General features: G+C 35.5%; 1 protein-coding gene across 6 annotated transcripts in view; it reads left to right on the top strand.

Moving 5' to 3' along the window:
- Positions 1–16263, top strand: part of LOC114330442 (calpain-B) — a 510388-nt gene that overhangs the window by 233276 nt on the left and 260849 nt on the right. For all 6 annotated transcript variants that reach the window (XM_050652714.1, XM_050652713.1, XM_050652715.1 and 3 more), the window contains one exon: positions 8542–8721. In XM_050652714.1, coding sequence (XP_050508671.1) covers positions 8542–8721 — 180 coding nt within the window. The remainder of the gene's footprint in view (positions 1–8541; positions 8722–16263) is intronic.

The raw sequence follows: 16263 nt of genomic DNA on the forward strand, positions 1-16263 counted from the left end.
TACAGTTCACCCAATAGAACCGTTCTCGAACCTTTTGCAGAGTCTTCGTAATACCAAAGTGTCCACCTGATGTACCGTCATGCAACTGACGCAATACTTCTGACACTTTACTTTTAGGTACAATCAACTGAAGCTTCGATTCTGTACCATCATCGTTCTCAAAGGTTCTGTACAGAAGATCATCTTTTAATACCAGGCAATTCCATTGGCTCCAGTAGGCCTTGACTTCTGGACTATATGCACTAATGTTCTGCCAACTAGGTCTCTCACCTTGCCGCATCCAATCCAATACTCTTTTTATACATGGATCATCCTCCTGGGCGTCTTGTAACTGTTGGGGCTGCCACTGCTCATTAATTACGGTGGTTCGTCTCACGGGGCAAAATCGTTCCTCTAATTTGGCACAGTGATTACAATTTGCACTGCATGGTCGTCTCGAAAGGGCATCAGCATTTGAATGAATTCTTCCGGCCCTGTGTTCTATATCGTAATCATATTCTTGTAATCGTTCTAACCATCTTGCCATCTGGCCCTCTGGATTACGGAATTGTATGAGCCATTTTAGAGCAGCGTGATCGGTGCGAAGAAGGAACTTTCTGCCATACAAGTATTTATTGAAATGTTCGCAAGCCTTCACTACACCCAGCAGTTCTCTTCTGGTAACGCAATAGTTTCTTTCTGGTTTCGACAGGACTTTGCTGAAATAAGCGATGACTTTTTCCTGTCCATCCTGGATTTGGGAGAGAACAGCTCCTATAGCACTGTTGCTAGCATCGGTATCCAAAACAAATTTTCCTGCCTGTCCCGGGTAGCTCAATATCGGTGCACTGATCAGAGCCATTTGTAGTTGTTCGAAAGATTTTTGGCACTCTTCACTCCATATATATTCTTTGCCCTCCTCCGTCAACTTTGTTAAGGGCTTGGAGATATTGGCAAATCCTTTGACAAATCGTCGGTAATATGTACATAGGCCAAGGAAACTTCTAATTTCATGTTTATCTTTTGGTACTGGCCAATCTTCAATTGCTTCAATCTTTTCAGGATCAGCTGTTACACCGTTACTCGATACAATATGTCCCAAGTACTTAACTTCTCGTCGAAACATGTGACATTTCTTCGGACTTAACTTCAAGTTCGCTGCCCTCAATCGTTGAAAGACTTCTATTAAATTCTTGGCGTGTTCATCAAATGACCTTCCAACCACAATTACATCATCCAAGTAAACCAGGCATGTTTTCCATGTTAGACCTCTTAAAACTGCCTCCATTAATCTTTCAAATGTGGCAGGGGCATTACATAAACCAAACGGCATAGCCGTAAACTGCCAAAGCCCTGATCCTATCGAAAATGCGGTTTTCTCCCGATCGGCTGGCTCCATGTCTACTTGTCAATATCCACTTTTTAAATCGAGTGTGGAAAACCATCGAGAACCGGAGAGAGTATCCAATGTATCGTCTATTCGGGGCAAAGGATAACTATCTTTTTTTTGTTACCGCATTGAGCTGGCGGTAGTCGATACAAAAACGCGTCGAACCATCTTCTTTACCAGAACTACTGGTGATGTCCATGGACTGTTCGATGGTTCAATTACCCCTTGTTTGTCCATATCCTTGATAATCTCTTCGGCTTCATCTCTTTTCGCAAATGGAAGTCGTCTAGGCCGTTGTCTGATTGGCTGAGCGTCTCCGGTATTTATTTTATGCGTTACTATGCTGGTTTTGCCTTTATCCTTCTTATCAATAGCAAAAACATCTTGATACTCTATTAGCATAGACCTCACTTTTTCCGTTCGTTTATGATCAAGATCTTGGCATCTTTCAATGATCATCTCGACAAGGTCTTTTGGATACTTTGACTTCGATGATTTCTCATTGGTATTCATAGAGCAAATTGAAGCCACGGGGACACACTGTCCGATCAAAGCTCCTCTACTTAACTTGATAGCAGTTTCCCTTAAATTCATAACTCTTACAGGGATGACATCTCGAACTTTTACCAAAGTTTTCGCCGTTAGGAACTCGACATTATCCACATCTTCGACCATCCTTAAACTTCCCTCTCGGCAGTGTCCATCAAGCATGGTCATCAGAATTTTCTCACTATTACCGGGTATGGTTACGTCGCATGTAGTTAGTAAGCGGATGGCAACTTCTTTGTCGTCGTGAAAGGGCAACTCTTCACCATTGATCTTGAGAACTCCATTTTGAACATCCAATATTGCCCCCACTTTCCTTAGTACGTCCATCCCCAATATGAATTCGTCGGAGATCTCGGCAATTAATACTTGATGTTCAACTGTGGTCTGGCCAATGGATACTGACATATTAGCCTCGCCATATGTATTAATTAGCTCACCAGTCGCTGTTCTAAGCTTTACTGTTGCAGGTGATAATTTATTATGGTCTCGTACTACATCTGGACGTGCGATAGTTCTCGTTGCACCTGTATCCACCAAAAATGATCTACATCTATTACTGATACGACCTTCGATGTATAAGTGGTGGATTCCACCGGAGGACGTAAGGTTGACAGTTACTATGGGGGCTCTAGTTCTCGAGGTCGGCAGTTGCCCCTTGGTGTCGACCTGCTCTAGTTTTCCGACGGCTGTACGATCTTCTTACAATTACGACGAATGTGGCCTACCTCTCCACAATTCCAACATCTAGGCTCGCGTCTCTTTGGCATCTGATTACTTAATACTCTCCGTATCAGTTCCTCCAGACGTTCATCGTTGTGTTCGTCACTTTCTTCAATGGTTCTTACTCTATGGCCTCGTGAAGTTTGACTGGCCGTTTCGTGTTCCAACGCAATAGCAAGTGCTTCATCTAAAACTTTCGGCCTTGCTAGTCGTAAAGCTTTCTGTAGTTCATTATCTTTCAGCCCATTGACGAAGGTATCTACTGCAATTTCTTCTAAAACGCTGTCTGGCACCTCTGGATAAGCCAACCGCACCACACGAGCCACATCTGCTTCAAATTCTTGCAGATTCTCACTTGCTCGTTGACTTCTACTTCGCAGTTGTGCTTTGTATACTTGTTGTAGATGGGCATCTCCATAGCGTTTTTCTAGACGAGTGAACAAGGTCTGGTAACAATTTTCTTGACCCTTAGGAATTGATCTTAATATATCTGCAGCATCACCTCGCAAAGCAGCAGTCAAGGAAACAGCCTTTTCCTGTTCGGTCCAATGATTGGCGGTCGCAATAGCTTCAAATTGTCTAAGATATATGGACCAAGAGGACTTTCCATCGAATGGTGGTAATTTGAATCTCATATTATGCGACGTTTCGTCTCTCGGTAGTTCATCTTTCACTACAGGATCTAACGCTGCTGCATTAACTGATGGTTGTACTTTTGTATCGGTTATCATGCTCTCTAGTTGTTTGATCTTTTCTTCTACGGTCTCTACACTTTTCTGCATCTTATCGAATGTTCTAGAAACTTCTTCAAATTTCTCGTCATTCTGTCTACAAACGTCTTTAATTACTTGAGAAACACTTTCAAATTTCTCGTCGCTTTTTCTAGAAGTTTCATCGATCTTTTGAGAAACACTTTCAAATTTCTCGTTGTTCTGTCTACTAACTTCTTCAAGTTTCTCGTTATTCTGTCTACTAACTTCTTTAATTACTTGAGAAGTCTCGTCAAATTTTTTAGCAACGTTTTCGAATTTCTCGTCGCTTTTTCTAGAAGTTTCATCGATCGTTTCAGAAACAGTTTTTAATTTCGATAAGATTGCTTGTTCTGCTGACTGGAAGTGGAACGTCTTTGGGTCTTCTCCGTTCTTCGTGAGGACATCCTCGAGTCGTGCTTGTAGGACTATCTTGAGCCCACTGCTGTCCAGATCCCGTTCCTCTAGCTGTTCACGGAGCTGTTTTACTGTAAGTTCTTGTAGCAACATCTTTGGTCGGCACACACGTACTTTCCAAAATGTCTTTTAACAGTCTTTCCGAATACCGAACAATCAACGCACTTTAACTATTCCCGACGAATAAAGTCCAAAAGTCTTTTAAAGTCTTTCCGAATACCGAACAATTAACGCACTCCGGTTATTCCCGACGAATAAAGTTCAAAAGTCTTTTAAAGTCTCTCTGTAATTCACTTATTTATATCGCACTAAGTTAACCGAACACCGACACCAACTGTAACGTGACTATTGTAATTACTTATAATTACAATAAAACTAGCGGTTCGTATTTATATACGACTTTATTATTTATTTATACAAGTTTACTTTACAAACTTTAGCTTAAGACTAAACTGTATTTACAAATATGCCCGTATTTATACCCAGTTGTTATTCTGGAACAATCGACGCCCATCTCTAGCTATCAGCGTGTTCCGCCTACGGATCGTACGTTCGAGAAGTCCCTCCTCCTTTCCGCCGAGGCCTAGATCATTCGATGACGTCATTCTCGAGGTGTTTACTGTTATACGGCGGTCGTCCAAGATTTCTCTTTTGTTACACTATCGATTTTATGAAGAAAATTTTTTGGGCAGGAGAGTTGCAAACGGGCTAACGGAGTATATGTATACAAACATGTAAGGAAAATAATCAAATTTTCATGATTTTCTGGGCCCTGCCAACTAAATAAATTAACCCGGCACCTGCCACGTGGCTTTACAAGGCGCCAACTGCCACGTGGGGTGCTCACAGCACCCCTTAAAAATTTTCTGTGATCTACTTGTTTAAAAAACAAAATAATGTGTTGAGTAACACAAGAATATAAAAAAACATGTTTTATTAACTTATTAGCCACTAATATGTTATAAAAGTTAAAAAATAAAATGAAAAAGGTGTTATAAGCAAATTATCAAGTACCAAGCCATAATAAATGAAGTCAAGTAAAATATCCAAAAATTAAGATTTAGTGAGTGTAGAGTCTATATTAATAATTTAAATCAGTTATGTCAATAAAAAATGTAAATTTGACCTGTTTATCAAAAATATAAAAAAAATAAAACTTAAAATACCAGATGATGACACCCCAATTCGATTTTAGAGCTACAAGTTCAGAATGACACTAAATAACCACTTCAAACACTACCACATCTATGCTATATAATATTATAAAAAGCTACTATGACGCACAGCTTGGTTACCAAACTTGAAATACCAAATATTTGATAAAAATGTGTTATGAGGTGCTGGTAGCACCCCACGTGGCAGGTGCCGGGTTAAACATATTTATTTCAAAATGATCAAAAAAATATTGGCATGACGTCTCCTAATGTTTAAGTACACTTGTCGCTTGGAAAATTCTGCGGAAAATTTTCACCCTGATTCCGTAATTTTCTGAGTCCTGCCTTAAAAAGTTTTAATACCCAAATGCAATCAATACTTTTTCGGTACTCGGCAGGAAGGTTAAACGGTTCTAGTAAGACGGCAGGAGTTCTAGATTTGTAAGAAAATTCGTGAAAAATTCCACGATGTTCTGAGTCATGCCATTTTGCATATGTTTCAAGAATCTTAATATAAGTCTATTTACAAAGAGGCAGAATGGTTTTATAGTTATTTCGTATACAGGGTGGGGCATTAGTGTGACAAAGTCCAATTACTCGTTTGTCGCAAGAGATACGAAAAAAAGTTATTTAGGTAAAACGTGGGGCAAAGATAGGATCATAATTTAAAAATATTTTCTAATATACAGGGCTACCCGTATTGACAGGGCGACACAAACTTATGGTATTTTAAATGGAACACCCTGTATATAATTTTAAGATTCCTAAGATCATTTTAAGACAATTTAACACAATTCACCTAATCCAAAAATGTTTCCTAAGGGAGCTAGAGCTCTTTGAAGATGGCGCCTTGTAATCAGTTTTTTTTATATCTCCAGAACGCTTTCATTTCGATACACAAAAACTGGTCCGCCTTTTTATCTTCCAGAGATAAATCGATTCCATCAATTGCGAATCTCTAGTACCGGTCATAGGAGTTCGTTTTGGGTAGGACAACGGTTATTTTATCGCATAACTTTTTTGTCTTTAACTTTTAAGCATTTTTGACACTATATTATTAAATTGTGAGGTATTCTAGTACTAAAAGGTACTCTTGCTTTAAGTCGGTAGGATGTACCGTTTTCTAGAAAAATCAATTTTAAAATTTTTCGTATTTTGAATTTAAGAAAAATTTGAATAGAAAAATAAAAAAAAAACTGTGTATTTATCGACTTAAAGCAAGAGTAAAGAGTAAGACTTAAAAATTAAAGCAAGTTATGAGATTTCGTTGATCAACCCAAGACGCACGCCTATGACCGATACTAGAAATTCACAATTGATAAAATCGATTCAGCTCTGGAAGAGAAATAAACTTACCAGTTTTCGTTTTTCTAAATAGTTTTTTTTTATTTTTTTTTTTTTCAAATTCAAAAACCGCAAAATTTTTCAAATCGATTTTTCTAGAACCTGGTGTATCCTACCGACTTAAAGCAAGAGTACCTTTTAGTACAAGGATACCCCACAGTTTAATAATCCAGTGTCAAAAATGCTTAAAAGTTAAACACAGAAAAGTTATGCGATAAAATATACGTTTCCCTACCCTAAACGGACGCCTATGACCGGTACTAAAAATTGACAAATTGATGGAATCGATTTATCTCTGAAAGATAAATATGTGTACCAATTTTCGATTTTCTAAATAGAAGTGTTCTGGAGCTATTTTAAAAAAACTAATTACAATACGCCATCTTTAAAGAGCTTCAGCTTCCTTAGGAATCATTTTCGGACTAGGTGAATTGAGTTAAATTTTCTTAAAATTATCTGAGGAATCTCCGGGCTTCGTTTGTTAGAAGAGTTTCTGGACACCCTGTATAATAGGTACAATCCCTACTATAATGAATTAATTGTAAAATTATTCATTTTCTTCCTATTACTTTTATTACGGTTACTTAGATACAAATATGATCTAATCGCTTAAAATAAAGATCTTACAGTTTGGTATTAGATTTGAAAGGTGTGTAAAAATCCGAGACATTACTCAGAATAATAATATTTAATACCGTTGGAATGTTTTAAGGATATAAAGATTAATTTTTATGTATTAAATATCTTTGAGATTATCCTGCCACGTTGTAAACGGGTTTAGATTAGTGTTTTTTAAGCATACTTGACATGTCATGACTAAGAAAATTGTGGTGATATGAATATGTTTGTATAACAACCAGCAATAATTTTACAGACTTAAAATTTGATTTTTATATACAAAATAACTACACAACCATCCTGCCTATTTGTAAATAGCTTTATATTAACATTCTTGAGATATGTGCAAAAGGGCATGACTCAGAAAATCGTGTAACTTTCCACGAATTTTCTTACACAGTTTTTAACTATGTATAGGAAAAAAGGTGTAACTAAACATCCTGCCATTTTAAATAATGTCTACTTAAATTATTTATTTTATAATAAAATTTATTTTATGACTCAGAAAATCACGGAACAGGGTGAAAATTTTCCACAGAATTTTAAAAGTGCAGTTAAACATTAGGAGACGTCATGCCAACATTTTTTTCTATCATTTTCAAATAATTATGTTTAATTGATTAAGTTGGCAGGACTCAGAAAATTATGAAAATTTCATTATTTTCATTACATTTTTGTATATCTATATTTTCTATATACTCCCTTAGTCCTTTTGCAACCCTCCTGTCCAAAAAAATTTTTTCATAAAATTGTTAGTATCCTGTCATTCTATGGATATGGCAGGACTCAAAAATTCATCGCACCTCCCCATTTTTTCCTCATGAAAAATATAATTTTCACAGGAAACCCGTGGATTTTTCCATAAATTGTAAGTATTTTTTCTAACCTTCCAGTATTGCAAAGGGCAGGATTTAAAAAATCGTGGTTGAAGTTCTGTTAATATCTCCCGGTTTAATATTACGTTGAATCCTGATAAGGATTTTCACTAGCCTAATACCGACAATTTTGGGATGAAACGATTCCATTTGTCGTGAACGTGACTCATCAGAAAATAGAGCAGTTCCTTAAAGTATAATAACTACTGTCAAACTCTTTTCTTGGCCCACTCTGTATAGAACATATATATAACATAACATTAGACCATAATCAATTAGGGAAAGGAATATGCAGTAAAACCTAGTAAGACAATATCAATAATTTCCTAAATAAAAAGTAAATTTTTATTGCAAAACGGAAACAATTCGATGTTAATTTATCAACATCATTAACATTGCTTTGATACCACTAAAGAACGCAATTAAACATACAACACATTACGAAATCACCTCTTAGTGTTTTTTGATACCAACTTTGACCAAGAATAAGAATACTATGTAATTTGATACAAAGAGAATACAAAAAACAATGTTATTTTTAACAGACATTTTTGTTATCCGAAACTTCCCCCCCCCCCCCCCAATTATTTCGGTTAACGGAGGTTTTACTGTATTATGTATCACATTGTTTTAAAAGAAATTATGTATAAACAGATTTTTTTTACAAATTTAAAATGTGCCAATAGATTTCTAAATATACAAAGTAACAATAAAATAATGTTCTAATTTTTATTTTTTTTATTCAGTTCGGTGAAAAAGGATCTGGTACACGATCAAAAAGTGGAGATTCTCAAGATTTTTATGCGCTACGTGATGAATGTTTAGCAAATGGAACACTATTTGAGGATCCAGAATTCCCTTGCAATGATTCATCGTTGTTCTTCAGTCAAAGACCTGATAGGAATTATGAGTGGAAACGACCAAATGTAAGTAATTTTTCGTGTTTTAACTTTAATTTTGATTATGATGGCTTTAATTAAGTTTAAATAAATAATTTTTTTCTATAGGAACAATGTAATTATTATATTATATAATAGGGTAGTTACAATTGAAAATGTCTAAAAATTAGCGTTCAAATTTAATAAGGTATTAGTTGCTATACAATTCCTTATAAAATCATCTTAGAAAATGTCATCTGTCCCTCACTTTTAACGTTGACGTCACTGAAATGTTAAAAAAATGGACCAAGGTTACTGAATTGAGGAACTTACATTTATTGAGACCCGAACAATAAAAAATTGGTTTAGGCAATATATTCGGATTACCTATACAAATGGAATAGAATTTGTTTTTGTTCAGTGGGCTTATACCAAATACATATATATTATACAATAATATAGATGTGTTGTAATTATTATGAAAATACTTCATCCACATTTTTTGCAGCTGTTTCAAAACTGAATTGTTGACTTTATGAAGGCGGGCATTATTTTCATTTCAATAGACTCTTTATTCTAAGACGACATTATAATGGTCCCAAAACAAAACAATTAAGCTTTACTTAAAAAATAATTGGCATTGGAACAAACAGCTTTTGAAACATAAATTGGCATAGGTTTGAACTTTCCTACATAAAATTATTTAACGATATGAAAGCGGCCACGCGACAGTTTCCGGCATTACGAGCATCATTTGTCTTATAAAAAAAATCTAAATTTGTTAAATGTTATGTCAAAATTATTAATTTTTTAAAGACAAAAACGTTATGAATAAAAATCTAAATTTGTTAATTATTATGTCAAAATTATTAAATTTTTAAACAAAAAAAGTTCATCATTCTCTTTGCCTTATCCCTATGCGGGGTCGGCTTCCCTAATTGCATTTCTCCACACAATTCTATCTTGGGTCATATCAATGTTAATCCCCTTTACCAACATGTCCTGCCTTATCGTCTCCCCCCAGGTCTTCTTTGGTCTTCCTCTCCTACTCCTTCCAGGAATCAGCACTTCAGCTATTCTTCGTATTGGGTGATTAACGTCTCGACGTTGAACATGACCAAACCATCTTAACCTATGCTCTCTCATTTTGGCATCAATTGGTGCCACACCTAGACTTCCCCTAATATACTCATTTCTAATTTTATCCTTCTTTGTCACTCCACTCATCCATCTAAGCATTCATATTTCCGCCACATGCATTCGTTGTTCCTCTTTCTTTTTCACTGCCCAACATTCAGTTCCGTGCATCATAGCCGGTTTTATGACTGTTTTATAGAATTTTCCCTTCAGTTTCATTGGAATTTTTCTGTCACACAACACACCACTCGCTTCTTTCCACTTCATCCATCCAGCCCTAATTCTACTGCATGCATCTCCATCTATTTCTCCCTTACTCTGTAATACCGATCCTAGGTACTTAAAACTATTGCTTTTCACAATCATTTCACCGTCCAAAGATACCATTTTATTTGTAGTAACTCCATCTTTAAATGAACATTCCAAATACTCTGTTTTTGTCCTACTAAGTTTTAAACCTTTTTCCTCCAGAGCTTGTCTCCACTGTTCCAGTTTTTGTTCTAAGTCTCTTTCACTATTTCCTATCAACACTACATCATCAGCATACATTAGGCACCATGGAATACTACCCTGTAGTTTAGCTGTTATCTCGTCCAAAACTAATGAGTTATGAATAAAAATTATGAGTTATGAACGTGAAAATAATGAGTTATGAACAAAAAAAGTTATGAATAAAAATTTCTAATACCCCTCCTTAAACAGTCGCTTATTGACTGCAGTTAAATAGTTATTTTCCTTGCTAGTACGGAAAGTGGTACTTTCCCACACGCGACTGCCGTTGACCCGAACGACGCGATAGCGCAGTTTAAGCAAGCAGTCGAGTGCGGGAAAGACACTTTCCGCATGAGTTAGGAACAATATTTTTTCAAAAGGCCGTACGTTTGGAAAAAAGTCACAATAAATATTAATTTTTATTTACGAGTAAATACAACCTACAACAATAGGTAATACAAAAATGTATGCAAATTTAATCATTTGGAAAAACAAGAATGCCTTTACTTATATATTAAATGTAAACGAGCAGTTAGTGGCATTTTGCAAATGTTTCACTGATGCAAACTGATCCTTGAATTGTTCAATATGTTCTCTGACAAGGTTGTCAAAACCAAATTTTTAATAAAATAAAATTGGTTTCCATGACGACGATTCAAAACCATTAAGTATGTTCGCGGAGACAGTCCCTGACGTCCACTACAAGTGGAACATGTGGACTTTAAAATAATACAGTAAAACCTCCGTTAACCGAAACATTGTTTAACCGAAATGGCTAACAGTTTCAATAATTTCATCATCAAATAAAAAGTACATTTAAAAACTGCAATAAAATTAAGGAAAATGAACATGTGTAAAGTGTTTTTTAAGAAATCTTCCATCTTCTTTTCTGTTTTCCTTTGACAACGATGTTTTACAGCTATATCTTTCTAATACTAGATATGTAATTTGATACAAGAAGAACACAAAAAAACAATGTTATTTTTAACCGAAATTCTTGTTATCCAAAACAGCCTCCTCCAATTATTTCGGTTAACGGAGGTTTTACTGTATAAATAATACCATTGATAGATAAATATACAACGTATGTTTACCAGATTTAGCGATACGCCCCGCACTCTCTAAGGGGAAAATTCACTCATCCCAGATACCTAGGGTATCAAAAGGATTGAGCTCTGGTTGGACTCTTTCCGTGTTATCGAGCCCTAGGTGACTTTTTACGCCGAAGTATCTCCCAAAAATTTTCGCACGCATCTGGAGGTCGATAATAGCACAGCTTTCTGCATAGTCTGGTAAATATGTTCATTTAGACCCAGCTTTTTGATGTTTTCTATGAGTTTCTTTGGAATGACTCCAGTAGTAGAAAGAATAATAAGGATTATCTGGGTACTTTCCATTCTTCATTATCTCCTTATTTGTATTTCGAGATTCGAGATCTCTATACTAGAGTCGTGGCGTTCTTTATAATCAGTTCCGACAAACGCCTGGTAGCCCCCGGTAAGATGGCTGGATTCTTGGGCTTGACATCCATATCGGCATTTGTCGTTTTGGTATGTTTACTATGTTTTACTTTTTCGTATGTTTACTATTAATTAATATTATTAATTAAGTATTAACTATTAATATACCGGTATTACGGCGCATGCGATTTTGTCGTGAATTAGTCAGGGATTGTCTCCGCCAACATTCTTATTGTTATTGTCTATTGATTTGACTTTTAAATATTACGTCAAAATAATTCTATTTCATCGAATTATCGCGTTAATTTCATTAAAACATGAACACAATAAGATAAATTTGAAGTAAATTAGTAAATAATTTTCAAATATTAGTTTATTGCATGTATTATAATGTATATTTTAAGGGAAACTGAGCAAAATGCAAAATTTTGACGTATGTCAAAATTTTCAATGTGTTTTAAATGTATTCATTTTTTTTCGAATCCTGAGAAAACTAATAAATATTTTTTAAAAATTTAAAGGCAGAATGAAACATTACATTATTGCCGAGGGCCGAAAGTCCCTGAAAACTTCTATAATGTTTATTTTAATAAGTTACAGGGGTAAAAATAAAAGAGAAAATTTAGTGCGATTTTTAATTTCAAATATTTCATTCAAAAGAAACTTTTTATTTATTCTAAGGGACTTTCGACCCTCGGTAATAAAGTAATCTTTCATTCTGCGTTTAAATTTTTCAAAAATACTTATTAGTTTTCTCAGGATTCGAAAACAATTAATACATTTAAAACACATTGAAAATTTTGACAAGGGTCAAAATTTTGCATTTTGCTCCGTTTCCCTTAAAGCCATATTACAAGATATTCTACTTTCCCGCACTAGTGCGGGAAAGTGCAACTTTCGGAAAGGAAATGCGTGCGGAAAGTGGCTGTTTTAGCACGGCTGTAGAAAAAAATCGTATTCGTAGAAAAAACGATTGGGTACTGTAGATTCGACTTAATATATATACAGATTATTATCAGTTAAACAACAACTTAAGAAGCATTATTCAATTCGTGATGTACCTCAAATTGACAATAAACAAAGGGGACCATGTATTACAAAAAGTAAATAACAATAATTAGTTTCTACACTTTGAATTGACAAATATATTCAATTGACTGTTTGGTCGCAACCAAGAAATCGGACGGATTGCCACTCTAAGATTTGGTCGGCTTGTCCTTCCACTTCCACTAGACCAGTAGTCGACAAAGTGCGGCTCCAGGGCCACATGTGGCTCTTTGGCTCCTTAGGTGCGGCTCTGGCACAAATATCCACGGAAAGCGCAATATTTTCAGTTAAAAAAACTTGGTAGGAAAAACATTCTTCTTTAGCCAATTTCTATCTAACTTTGGACATAGGCCTTCCCCAAATCTTTCCATATCTGTCTGTCCTTGACTGCGCTTTTCCAGTGAGTTCCTGCAACTTTTACAATATCGTCTTTCCATCGCATCTGAGGTCTGCCTCTGCCTCTTCTTTCTGTCCACTGTCTCCAGTTTTGTATTTCAGCATTCCATCTTTTGTCTTCGTGTCTCGCATTGTGGCCCGAAAATCTCCACTTTAACCCTGTTATATGTTCAGTTACATTTTTTACTTTTGTTTTCTCTCTTATCAATTTGGTTGATTTTCTGTCCTGCAGTTTTATTGCCAGCATGGATCTTTCCATTTTTCTCTGAGTTATTTCTATTTTGTTTATGTTGGCCTTTGTTAATGTCCATGTTTCTGAGCCATACATCAGAACAGGAAGGATGCACTGGTCAAATACACGGGTTCTTAGGTATTGTTCTATTTTTGTTCTTTTTAGTATCCATCTTAACTTTCTAAACGCTGCCCAGGCCAATCTGGATTAGGAAAAACATTACTTACATCTTATTCTGATAAATTGGTTTTTATCAAACTTACAAACTTAACATTTGTCAAAAATCCTCTTTAATACTACGATAACCGAGTTGAAATTTTCTCCTTTTGAAATTGGCATTAATAGTAGGTCTGTATCCCGCGTATGAAAAAAAAGTAGATTAATAGCAAGCTGAAAATTTGTTAGTAGCTTAAGGGTGTCTAGTCGGATAAACTTTGATATATGGCAACACTGGAACAGGGGCAGTTTTAATTGTGGAACAGGTTAAAAATTTGGAACGGTCGGACCACGAAAACGGCACATTTATTTTGTCCGACACAACAGAATTCAACTCTCAGAACAGAGATTAAACTCTCATGCAAAAATCAGACTGCTATTTATAACCAAATGGGCATTTTAATGAGTGGAACATGTAGAATATGTCAAATTACAGGAATTATGACAGGTGATAAAGTTTTTAAGAGCTTTTAAAATCCATATTTTTAACTGTCCAGTTCATTCCTCACGCATAGCAGCAATATTATTATTATGGAGTAATTCGTCTTCAATTTCCTGATTTCCGTCTTTACAAAATTTTTTATACAGTTTTTCGCTCTCCTTGGATTATTCAGGAATATACTCTTTGCGGTACCCTCTGTACGCCAGTCAATGAAAGCAAAAACAGGATATATTACCTCCTAGTCCTGTCGCCAGTGGGGCTACAACGGCCTCCGTAATTCAGATGGACTTACCCAAGTTTTTTTTATGTATTTTGACCCGTAGAACACGAATTTTTTGGGTAACAGTCGATCCGGATGTCGATAAGATTGTTATAAACAAAGAACTTGAGGAATCACATAACAGCGATTTTTCGCAAAACAAAACATTTTTTTTTTGTATTTTTTGGGTCATTCTAAGCAAAAAATGTTTTTACAAGTTTTTTCGTAGGATGCATAGTTTTCGGCATAAACGCGGTTGAACTTTCAAAAAATCGAAAAATTGCAATTTTTGAACCCGAATAACTTTTGATTGAAAAATAAAATAGCAATTGTGCTTACCGCATTTGAAAGTTCAAGTCAAATTCTATCGATTTTGATTACTTTCATTGCTAAAAATTAATTTTTTTATTGTTAAACAAAGCTATAAACACATAGTGATTGAATGATGTTTTCAATGCATTTCTCATTTGAAATCGAACGAGTAGGCGTGCATACAGCAATTTCTACGTAGATTACGTACATTAAAACGCATGCATTGGGCACGGGAAACACTATGTGTTTATGGTTTTGTTTAACAAATAAAAACTTAATTTTTAGCAATAAAATTAATTAAAGCCGATAGAATTTAACTTGAATTTTCAAATGCAGATAGCAGAATTGCTATTTTATTTTTAAATCAAAAGTTATTCGGGTTCAAAAATTGCACTTTTTCGATTTTTTGAAAGTTCAACCGCGTTTATCTCGAAAACTATGCATCCTACGAAAAAACTTGTAAGACCATTTTTTGCTGAGAATCACCCAAATAATACAAAAAAATGTTTTGTTTTGCGAAAACTTGCTGTTATGTAATTCCTCAAGTTCTTTGTTTATAACAATCTTATCGACATCCGGATCGACTGTTACCCAAAAAATTCGTGTTCTACGGGTCAAATTATATAAAAAAACTTGGGTAAGTCCATCTGAATTAGGGAGGCCGTTGTACCCCCCCCTGGCGACAAGACTATCCGAATTCTATCCTACTGCATGGATTTTAATGAGATTTTGGGAATAGCATCTACTTATCTCTTAATTCAAAGTACTATGCCGATGTGCGCTTTTATCTTGGGATGATTCCCACGCCTTCTCGTGGGTGGAAAATTTTCTGGTCAAAATAACCACAGAAGTGGTTAGAGAACCCAATTCTAAGCAAAAACTGTTCTATATATTTTTTTTGAAAACTCAATATAGTAGGGACGGAAAGTATGCTAAATTTGCAGTCACTCGAGCGTTATTGGGACCTATTGGGTTGTGACGATTACGTTCTAAAACAAAAAAATGTTAAGTTTCCATAACGTGGGGGACTTTCCATTTTTTAAATTATGTTTCATTTCCAACAATCGTTTTTTCCGATTATAGCGCCATCTATCCATAATTCGAAAAAAGGTATGTATACACCGTTCTTAGGCGTCAACGCCCTTCGGTAGGGATCTATGGAGGAGTATCACCAAGCCGCAAGCCCTTATCCCTTGCCGTACCGCTCCTCCATAGGCCGATCCGACGCCAGTTTATCCAGACCTCTCGAATAAAAGTTACTTATTTTTACGTAAAGAATCCAAATCTGCAATACAAATTTGGGGCTCCTATTTAAGATTTTAAAGTAACCCCCATCCCACCTCCATGGGGATGGGGAGTCGTGTTTGGTGCCATTCGATAGATTTTTCAAAAATATTGAATACGTGTATATTTCAGTTTTTCGATCTGATCTTCATTTCGCGAAATATCGCGGGGTTCGTATTTAAAATTTTAAATTTACTCCCCACCCCTTTCCGTGGGGGGTTGTGTTTGGTATCATTCCATAGACGTTTGAAAAATATTGAACGCGTATTTTTTAGTTTTTCGATCTGACGTTCATTTCGCGATATATTTGCTT

The sequence above is a fragment of the Diabrotica virgifera genome, chromosome 6, assembly GCF_917563875.1.
Source record: "Diabrotica virgifera virgifera chromosome 6, PGI_DIABVI_V3a".
Lineage (NCBI taxonomy): Eukaryota > Metazoa > Arthropoda > Insecta > Coleoptera > Chrysomelidae > Diabrotica > Diabrotica virgifera.